The sequence below is a fragment of the Primulina eburnea genome, chromosome 14 (assembly GCF_022965805.1).
Source record: "Primulina eburnea isolate SZY01 chromosome 14, ASM2296580v1, whole genome shotgun sequence".
Lineage (NCBI taxonomy): Eukaryota > Viridiplantae > Streptophyta > Magnoliopsida > Lamiales > Gesneriaceae > Primulina > Primulina eburnea.
Window position 1 is genome coordinate 19219639 of NC_133114.1, and position 11428 is coordinate 19231066.

At 36.0% G+C, this 11428-nt stretch overlaps 1 protein-coding gene and 1 pseudogene across 2 annotated transcripts; both read left to right on the forward strand.

Annotated features, from left to right (window-relative positions):
• The first annotated feature begins 1558 nt into the window (after positions 1–1558).
• Positions 1559–5470, forward strand: LOC140812465 (uncharacterized). 2 transcript variants are annotated; one of them, XM_073170732.1, is made up of 3 exons: positions 1559–1681; positions 3733–4109; positions 4182–5470. In XM_073170732.1, exons 2-3 carry the CDS (start codon positions 3759–3761, stop codon positions 4737–4739), a joined length of 909 nt encoding a protein of 302 aa, XP_073026833.1. In that variant the 5' UTR covers positions 1559–1681; positions 3733–3758; the 3' UTR covers positions 4740–5470. The 2 variants fall into 2 exon arrangements, with proteins under 2 accessions (XP_073026833.1, XP_073026832.1); XM_073170731.1 differs by having other exon boundaries at positions 3733–5470.
• LOC140812464 (uncharacterized) lies at positions 1655–3693 on the forward strand (annotated as a pseudogene).
• Positions 5471–11428: the final 5958 nt, after the last annotated feature.

The window sequence follows — 11428 nt, forward strand, 5'->3', positions numbered from 1 at the left end:
ATTTTCCTTAGGACTTCTAAAATTCCCGTGACTCGACCTTGTTAACCATTGCACTAAACCAAGACACCGAACCTCAAAGAATTCAATAATCTTTTTTTTTCCCCAAAAAGTGAAGTATACGGACCCCGTGCCCAAGTCCGGCTCCAGGTCCGTGTAGGTACTGTAAAAGACGTGTTCAAAAAAGGGGAGGCATGGACCCCGTGCCTAGGTCCGTGTAGGGGTCCGTGTAGGCACTGCAAGTTGACACTTCGAAGAAAACAAAGGCATGGACCCTGTGCATGGGTCCGTGTCCGGGTCCGTGTACCCTCGGTGAAAGCAACCAACGAAAATTCAATACATGTGATGGTCAACATTCTAAACATGATTGTACGAACTATGAACCAACACCTCGAGACCTATCCTAGGTTGCTACTACATTGACACCACCTGTACAAACACCTCGAAGCGACGATATTGAACCTACGACACAATACAACTCAAAACATGGAATTTGACACCAAATTGTTCCCTATGCCTTCTAGTGAATTCAAGTGCCTATCGACACTAACCGGCATACCAAATACCAACCCAACATCATACTAGGCATACCTATACGCAGCAACGATCACCCATCGATCCCCAACGAAGCCTGCAACAATAAAACTTCAAGAACGCATCAATACATAATTTTCTGAAAAATGCAGTTTGAGCAGTCACACGAAAAACACCATAACTCACTCAATATTTATCCAGATATTTCGATTTTACTGTCTAATCGAAGGTATCAAAAATTTCTACAATTTTCATGTTGAAAGTTTTCTCAAAATCACGATCGGAAAATCGAAGTTTTAAAAAATGACAGCAAAAACGAGATTTGTGATCCAAAACCATTCATTGCTCAAACTTCTACACATCACACATGTATTTATACGAATAAATAACAACACAACGCATAATATGACGAGATCGATGCAAAAATAACAGAATATACGTGTCTTTGATGTGAAAAACTCACGATACGACGATACCGAAGGGGAGACGGAGTGAGGCTTGATCCGGAACCATGGTGGCTCGATTTTCTTTAAAGAAAACACAACAAAACCTTGCTGGAACTTCAGAGGAAGGGGGCGGCTGCTGATCTTTTCTAAGAACCCTAATATTTTCTCTAAGAAAATAGAATGAAGTGTGTTGTGTGTGTTGTGTGAATAGGCATGAAAGTGTGTGCGTGAGTTTAGTTAATTAGGGGAATATAATATGCAAAATTAATAATAAAAAATGCTAATTAAGAGTTTATCCCCTAAATTATAAAATCCCCTAATGATAATAAAAAAAGATATACAATGGCTAAAACATAAAGGCCCAGTTTGGTAAGCCTGATTAAGGATGGATTAATTATTAGTTTTTTGTTTGCTTCCTTTTCTAAATTTTACATTGACTATATGGTTGACAATCTCACTGTTTGAATTGGACAAAAAATCCATGAAATTTAGCAGGATAAGAATTATCCTTCTGCACTCCCACACTTTAATGACAACAATACCCCTTATTGTGAATTAATATATTGCAAGTGGGTCTGCTACTGTCATTGCTTTATTTCTTCTGAAGAGACGACCGATGCACAGGTGAGAAGAAATGGAAGGTGCTCAAATCTTGCTCATCGTTTCCGAAGAAAGAACCGTGTACATCTGAATCTTAATCCAAGGTAAAAGTTCATGAGAACAATTTTTAAGCTACGTCTGATTATTGATTTCGTATCTCTGGCATAAACTCGGTCACAGTTGATAAATCTGAAGAACACTGTCCGGTTATGATAAATTTGTGTTTCTGTTTTCGATATTTGGTACAAATGTGTTTAACAAAGGGAATACTGTTGTGGTTTCGTCTGGATTGACAAATCCGAAATTTTGCTCATGTGACATTGTTGGATAAATTCGTTGTAAAATTTTTTTTTGTGAATCTTGTAAAACAAAAACCTGCTTCTGTAAGTTGTATTATATTTTTTTGTAATGCTACATCTTGAAGTGATATTGATCGACCTACAGCTTTATTCAACCGCGTGTGACTTTGTGTATTTTATTTATTTTTTTGTTCTAACTTTTCTTACATTTGTTAAGTAAGTCTGCCAAATGGACCGTAGACGTGATAACATTAGAATTTTCCTGCTGCTACACCAAATGATGGTACGTACTGTTTTTATGGTATGTCTTTTAATACGCCATCGCACGAGATGTATCGGCGAACGACGTCGTCAAGCACGTAGAACTTCGGCTTCGTACAGCATGACGGGAAGAATCAAGGCACAAATGAACCATTTAAGAAGAATTATCGAAATAGGAGATATTGAATGTGTGGTGAATTTGAGGATGAATAGAAATTCTTTTGCACAATTATGTTACTTGCTAACCCACGTCGGCGGCCTTCACCATTCTAGATATGTTAGGATTGAAGAGAAAGTCGCAATGTTTTTGTCTATTTTGGCGCATCATAAAAAAAACCGAGTCATTGGTCATGATTATTTACAAAGTGGTCAAACAATCAGCACACATTTCCATGAAGTGTTGGGGTCAGTATTGAAGTTACATACTATACTGCTCGTGAAGCCCTCCCCAGTCGATGAAACCTGCACCGACGAGACGTGGAAATGTTTCAAGGTAATATGAACATTTGCTCAATACTACTTGTTACAAATGCCCTAATTAATATTCTTTGTACAGTACCTTACAGTAGTCATCCTGATACCTGTTAATCCTATTTCTGTGACTTATTTTTCAGGGTTGTGTTGGTGCGTTGGATGGTACATATATAAATGTTCATGTTCCTGTATCAGAGAAGGGGAAGTACAGAACCAGAAAAGGAACCATTGCCGTGAATGTTTTGGGAGTGTGCGACCGAGATATGAACTTTATTTATGCCCTCTGTGGGTGGGAAGGATCGGCAGCGGATGCCCGAGTTCTTCGTGATGCATTATCACGTTACGACGGACTTAAAGTTGAAAGAGGTAAAAAAATTGTTTCATATTGTCATGTTATTTCACACTGCTTCTGTTTTGGAATCCTTTTCTGTTATTGTTGTAAATGGAAGTTTATTAACAAAATATAAGTTTGCAATGTTAGGTTGTTACTATTTGTGCGACAATGGATATGCAAACGTCCAGGGATTCTTGACTCCATACCGAAGAGTACCATACCATAGGGATGCTTGGGGCAATCGCACAACTGCTCCACAGAATTATAAAGAACTCTTCAATTGGAGACATAGCAAAGCTAGGAATGTGATTGAAAGAGCTTTTGGTTTGCTTAAAAAAGATGGGCTATTCTTCGAAGTCCTTCTTTCTACCCACTTAAAACTCAGAACAGAATCATAATGGCTTGCATTCTGTTACACAACTTCATTCGAACTCAAATGCCGGATAATCTTGTTGACGAGATTGAAGACGAGACATTAAGCCCAATGCCACCTAATGACAACAACTTTATTGATGATTTTAATTCCTCCGATGCATGGGATATGTGGAGAGATAACTTTGCAATGTCGATGTACCACAACTAAGACAAGTCTTATATGTTGTTGTATCTAAATTGCAAACTTCATTGTCTTTGCTAGTTACATTCTACTGACGTTTTTGAAAACATTTGGAGTGTGCATTATGTATTGGATTACTGATAGTTTTCGAAATTATGGTCTCACATTTGTTTATCCCTTTTCGTATATAACGTTGCATCTCTCATTCTAACTTGTCACGTTTTTTAACAGGTTTATATAGTATAGGGTCTCAAGAAATGGATAGCACAAGTGTGACTTCTAAAGGTAAAAAAACAGAGAAGGTGCGACGTAGTTGGACAGCCCCTGAGGAAGAGGTTCTAATTGTGGCATTAAAAGATGTTATTAGCAAAGGATATAAAACGGAGAACGGATTCTGTAATGGCTATTTACCTTTGTTGGAATCTGCAATGCGTAATGCATTCAAAGATTCTGACTTACGTGGGCATCCACACATAACTTCCAAAATACACGTGTGGAAGAAACATTATGGATGTTTGACAACAATGCTGGCAAGAAGTGGGATTGGTTGGAATGACACAGAAAACATGATTGACGCTACAAATGAGGCATGGGACGCGATACTCAAGGTCACAAAGTTTTTTTACATTTTTAAATTTTATATTTCATATGTATACGTTATTACGACGAACATATTACAGGTCGACAACAGTGTTCGAGTGTTGCGCTACAAGCGGTGGCCACATTATAAAGACTGGTGCGAAATCTTTGGGTATGATAGGGCAACCGGTGATCGAGTGGAGACATTTTCAGCTGTCGTACATGATGTCTTAAATATGCCTGAACATGAACCCATTGACATGGAATTTGGCATGGATGACTTCTATCGGCCAGTGGAAGGAGATGGTGAATCAATGTCTGTAGCTCAGACTCTCTCGTCAAACCCAACTGGAGTTTCGAAGGTGAGGTCAAAGAAACGCAAGCAGTTAGACGAAGTTGACAACCAAATTGTTGCTGCAATCAATAATTTAGCGGATATCACGAAAGAAACAATGTCAAACCTCATCAAAGAGATGGCATCTGATTCGAAAATCGAAAATGCTACGGATAGTGTGTTGGCCACATTAGGAACCATTCCGGAATTAACTTCAGACGATAAAGTGCGTGTGGCGGAGCTACTGGTGGATAACCCGAACAAACTAGCTTTGTTCTTGCGTCTTGATCGTGAAGGAAATATCAGCTTACTCCTTAAACAATAACCTGACATGGTATAGGGTACCATATTTTGCCACGTTATTAATTCTCTGCCTTTTTGGTTATGGAGAACGGTTGTCACTTTTGGTTTTTGGCTTTGCGTCTTTTCTTTGTGGGTACTGCGGCTTCTTTAAAACGATGAAATGGAACTACATTTTGGCGTTACATATTGGCATAGTTGGCCTGTTTACTATATTGTTATACATGTGTTTATTGTACTTGAGTCTCTTAACATCTTCAGTAATGGTCGCAGGCAGTGTACATTTGACATTTTGATTTGTAAACGAAGTCCTAGTTACCGTATTCTGTGGCTGAACTCTTGTTGCATGATGTATTGGCCTCCTAAAATCATTGTATCCGTGCACTTTCGAAATGTGAAATGGAGATCTTAGAAGAGTCTCCGTATAGGTGTGCTCATTTCTGATTTTGTTATTCTCAATTACAGCAGAGTCTCAGTAATGGTTGCAGGCAGTGTAGATTTCGATGAGGTCAAAAAGAGAACGGGTGGTATTATATAGTAATCGAGCTCAGTGTCATCTTTTATTACAACCACCTTCAGCTGCTATAAGGGATGCTACCCAAGCACTTTGTCTGAACAACCCTGTAAATCGACATGCCAAAAGTTTGTGGAGACGAGCACAAGCTTACGACATGTTGGGATTGGCCAAAGAAAGTCTGTTAGATGCTATTATGTTCATAAACGAGTGCTCCTAATCAACTGATCCTGACCTTTCATTGAGGCCGTGAAAGTGACGATTCTGAGTGGGAAACATCTAGTGAAAGTGATTTTGATAATGACATGGATCATTATGTTCAGTCATGTGCTTTCAATTACTCTGTTAAAATTAAGCATGTGCGTGGAAGTACACTAAAAACATATATGCATAAAAACTTGGAATTGTGCGTTCAATCAATTTTAATATGTGCATAAAAAGGGCAACTATGCCAATATACAACACACAGTTAACATATCATAAACCTAATACTTCAACACCCACGACTTACATATCATACTTATCCACACGTTCACTTACCTTCCAAAACAAAAGTTCCCACCAACGCCACAAAGACATAGATATTACAAAACACACACACTTCCGACCGACCGACAAACTAAGACGGAATAAAGATGCATACAGGACATAGTCCACCTGTGAATAGCAAAAGGGTGGAATACTTAAGATATACTTGCACCAAGTTTCATGGAGAGTGCGCTGAGTCATCCGAGGTACTAATTAGTACATCTCCATCTGCTCCTTTTGGAGGTAAAGTTTTCTTCCAAGGGCGACCAGTGGGATGATTGTTGGAACGTTTGTTGCATGCTTTCAAGGCGGGCATTTTAATTTTTGGGCAGTGGACCTCTAACTTTTTGCTAGGATGGTTGTTGGTAGTGCGTATTTTTGGGAAGTCGGAGACTTTGAATGGCACATGCTCCACTTCCTTGCGTACAGCAGTTTGTGCTCCTTCTCCAGTCACTTCTTCATCATCTGAGATGATAATCAACTCCACTTTGTATTCGCTAGTTACAGTTACTTCAGAATTCGATTTGTATGTAACAGACATATTGTGGGTGATCTGCAGAAGAAGCACAAGATGATCAAGGATGATCTGAGCTTGTAAACGAAATATGACAGATGAAGTTGTGCGAGTTTAAGTAAACCAAATACATTAAACATAGTCTACCAACCCAAGAGTAAATGCTTGTCATTCAAAAGAGATAGAGGATCATTTGGATTTGATATCACACCATATGTCAGCCTCCATTCTCATAATTATTTTTGGGTAGTGAGAAAGTGTAAACAGTTTACTCTGTAATTAATATGTGCAGGGATGATTTGATGCATGCTTGTTCACATAACACACATATTCTATTTCTACAAAATATTGGGTACACAAGCAGTAATAATGGTGACAAGATAATATAAGAAAACAGTAAATTCATAAGACCAGTTACGATGACATGAATAAATGAACCGAAGTAAATTTCAGGACACCACTTACTAACACATGAAGAGATCGACCGAAGTAATATCATAAGACCAGTTACTAATACATGATTTAATCAACATAACTAACACATATCCTTATTTAACCGATGTAAATTTCAGATTGTAAATAAGTCACATGAAGGATTACCTAATACAGGAATGTTTGAGCTCCTCCCAAAACTTACACTCGTCACCAAATCAGCCTTGACAAGGAGAAGCTGAAGCATTTGCAAGAAACATCGTAAGAAAAGCACAGAGATGTAAAATGGAACAACAACGTAATCATATTTGCAAGAAAATAACTTACCCATTCACATGCTTCTGTCGTATATACGAGTGTGATATTGTAGGTGCTCAGATTACGAAACAAATAACTGAAGAATAACTAAAAGTCAAAAATTGCACACCCCATATATGTCTCATACGGCAAAACCTATGGAATTACATGTCTTTCACTTGGACAACACAATTTGAATCCACCGAAGTAACATATACGAATAATGCAGTAGATCATAATTTAAATAGAAGGACTACAATAAGGAGGAAAAGAACACAGATCAACGCACATATGAACCCAAAACAACAACAAACATGATCACGTGAGTAAGGTGTGATCTTCATGCCAGGATTTGGTAACTCATATCTTGTATGCGATATGCCACGGTCCATCTCAGAATCTTGCTTGGTGTCATGCGGAAGACCTTCTTCCCAAGGACGAACATGTGGCCCTGACGATGAGTTCATTGACTCCTTCTTACAAAAGTTTTGGGTACTAGTATTAGATAAATGATCTTCAAAATTAGTTGACGTATGTTCAGAATTATACGGCTGTTCCTCCGTGGGTGTTACATTCCTTCTATGGTACTCAAGATACCAATAGAAACTCTTCCGATGTTTGCGACCAGCGGGACAAATATAGTAATAGTGACCTGGACGAGTAGAGTGATCCCCAGCTTTCCTTAATATCATTACCCCGGTGCCACAATCGCAATGTGGTGGTGTCTTCAGTTCCATGATACCTACAAATCGGTACCTAAAAGTTGAAACATTAGTATATAGATTAACAAATTCTACTCAAATCGGATGAAAATTCCACTTTAACGTTTATGTACGTCTTTGTTGTTAGTTTTGTTTGGAGAAAAGATTGGCTTCGGCAAAATAGCACGAACAAGTTTAAAATCAAAACACAACTACTCATCTATTTTCATACTTGTGTTGGTTAAAAAAAACGATGTGTCAAACATGACTGGGAGAACAAATTACCAGGAAAAATAACTGAAAAAATTAAATAAACATAAACATAAGAAAATAAATACGCGTTCATATCGCGATAGAATTTCAGTTCTGTTTCAGTGAAACTCTGTAATGAAAGATTACTGGAACAAGAAATTCCAAAATTACTCACAGAAAATTTAAGTCGCAGAGAGATCTTGCTTCCACTGGTTCGAACGACTTTTGTAGCTATAATTTATGAGCTAACCTGTACAAAAAACTTCGGTTCACACTAAAATGGAAGCTCACCTCGTCTGTCGATCTTCACGGATGAAGAATTTGGAGAGGAAATCCAGATCGCGCCGCTTCTTTTTCACAAACAGGAAGTAGGTTTGGGGAGAAGTAAAAGTAATGGGAAATATATTAAACTAATAGATTGAAGGGTAATTTGGTCAAAAATAATTTGACAAGATGTTATCACTCTTCTTAAAAACACACCACACATATTATTATGTATCTCTTAAATTACACACCATATCCTATCAAACATTTATCAATCAAATTATCAATCATTCAATAATCACATCCTAAAAACCAAGCGAACCCAAAAGGTTTTAAAAACTCATAAGAGTACCAAATAAATGATTTAGGCTTAAAAATGCTAAAACTTGATAAATTATTTAAAATGCCCAACCTAAACTTAAAATAAAATACCACATTTTAAAATTGCCAAAATCGTCACTGGTCTTTTTCCTCGATCCCGCCTCGAATAATCGCCTGAAACATGAAACTCGAAAAACATTTTAACGTGCATCACCTAAACTTAAATAATTTAATTTAAAATAATACATTTAAATAAGTCGTGCATGGCTAAAAATCATTTTAAACTTAAATAAATAATTTAACAATTAAATAATTACATTTAAATAAATCATGCACCACTAAGACTCATTTTAAAACTAAATAAATTCTTTAATAATTAAATAAATGCATGGTTATACGTGTACTGAAATTGGGCGCTACAAAGGGTGTCAAATCATGTTTTGGATATTGATCAATTTGTTGAAATACAACAGATGTATTTTAATTAATTGTTTTAATTGCGTTAATTAATTATGTTGTGCATATTTACATGTTTAAAATATATTTTTCTACATGGTTGCATTAAAATGTATTTTTAAAGGTTATTCGAGTCGCGATCGAGGAACGGGGACCGATGGCTGAAAAATAAAAAATGTTTATAATAAATAATTGTTTTTAATTATTTAATGTATGGGTGATACTTTTTGTTATTTTTGAAAAATAAGAGATTTTGAGTTGATTTATACGCCGAGACCTAATTTTTATCGGTGTTGGTTTTTCAACATAAATGCGAACGTTTTCACAATCCGGCTAATAAATTTACAAATTTATTTAAGCAAAATTATTTTAATATTTTAATTAATCACTAATGAGCTTTGTTGGGCCTAATTAACTACCTAATGGGCCTAAGCTTGTTTAAGGATTAATTAACTATTTAATATGCAATTAACCTACCCTAAACCTGTGGGGACCCGGCTCTAACTCAGTTCTTTACGGGATTAATCGGATCGTTGTTAGAAAACGTGGGTCAAATTTTTGCTTTTAACTTTAAATCAAATGTATATAAACCAAGCATAAGAACTCTCTTTATTTAATTACAACAAACGTTAATACATGGTTTGTTCTAATACATCCATACCAAACTAAAGTTCCATCGATTTTCATGTCATGTCATGTTGTGGAAAGTCACAATCAACGATCTGAATTCAAAAAGGGAAAAAGGAAAATTTTTGTGATCATGTTAAAGGATGTTATGTCATGTCAAGGAAAATGTTAAGATTTATGTTTGCATGTCATGAAAAGATATTTTTACTTACAAGTATTTTCACTGTTGCATGTGGTTTTATATATATTATTTGCTATAAAGATTATGGTGTGTTGAGTCTTTAGACTCACTAGGTGTGATGGATGCAGGTGAGGTTGAGGGAGGTCTTGATGGGTGATTTGACTGGACTGATAGCGCACACAACCCAAGGACCAGCGCTTCTACTTTTTCCGTATTATGATTTACGACTCATGATTTATGTTAAAGATTTTTAAGACTATTTATTTATGATTTTTGAGAGATTTTTGAGAGGTTTAGTATGAGCTATACTTTTCAACTTATTGCCTTTTGGGTTTGGTAAACAGGCGACGATTTCATTTGATGGCTATTTCACTTGATTTTAAAATACTAGATGTTTGGTATTTTATTTTAAAAGGGTAAAATATTAAAAATATTTTCATGTGTAAAATGTATATGGCCGAAAATTGAGTGTTATAGAAAAAAAATTATAGTACTTTTTTAAAACGAATAAGCAGACGTGTCATATTTGTTGGATTATCATTTTCTCCCATCTGAGGTACAGCGAAGTTTAAATTCTGGGTTTCGACGTTCAAAATTTTCTTTGGACGTCGTATGAATTTAAGCATATATAAGGTGTTTTAGAATATTATTTTCGCTAAATTACGTTGGACTATAAATCAATCTGGTATCAGCGGAGAAAAATTTTCTTGTATCTCTTTTAGAACTGATGTCACGCCCCGAGACCGAGATTAGTCGACATCGGCGTTGTCTCACAATCACATAATTGCAACACAACAAGCCTCGTAGTAAATCAAAATAACCTGTCTTTTTCATAACCAATAATCGTCTTTACAATGCGATAGAAATAAAATGCGGAAGCGGAATACATGATAATAAAATTAAAGACAGAATGAATTCGACTAGTCTCAAATGGGATCTGCTTCATCACCATCCCCAAAAGAAATCCTGCTCTTCACCCTCGATTTGTTCCTCGTTCTTATCTGGGTGGGAATGTAAGGGGTGAGTATTTTGGGGAAATACTCAGTAAATGAGGGCCGATCGTGCATAACAAATATCGAGGATATACATACAATTAAATTATTTTGATTATGAAGCATGTTGAATCAAATAATAACCAAAAATACGAATATAGCACTGAAAATCATCTCATTTTCTATGGTTTCTACTGATCAGTCCCCTATATGTTACTCCTCTAAGGGGCGAGGCCAAAGGAACGGTTATTATAACCCACCGCATCAGGGCCTAAACAAAGTATATCAAAGTTCGGAATTTCCTTTACCATTTCTAAATCAAATCATTTCAGTGCATTTAAATAACTCAACATGCTTTCAAATATTATAACCGATAACGAATAGTTCAAGGGATTTTATACTGAGTGGAAATGAATAAATTATGCCGATCGAATTTTTAAAGTCGTATTTAAATTATTTCCTACATATATCATGCTCACAAAAATAAAAGGATTTATTGTGCCCAAATCTTTTATATAATACTATATATTTTCAAAAGTCTACCTTAAAACAATTAGATAATGAATCATATTTATCAATACTAATAATTACTTAAAATAATCATATTTGTGCAAATTTTTATAAAATAAATAAAA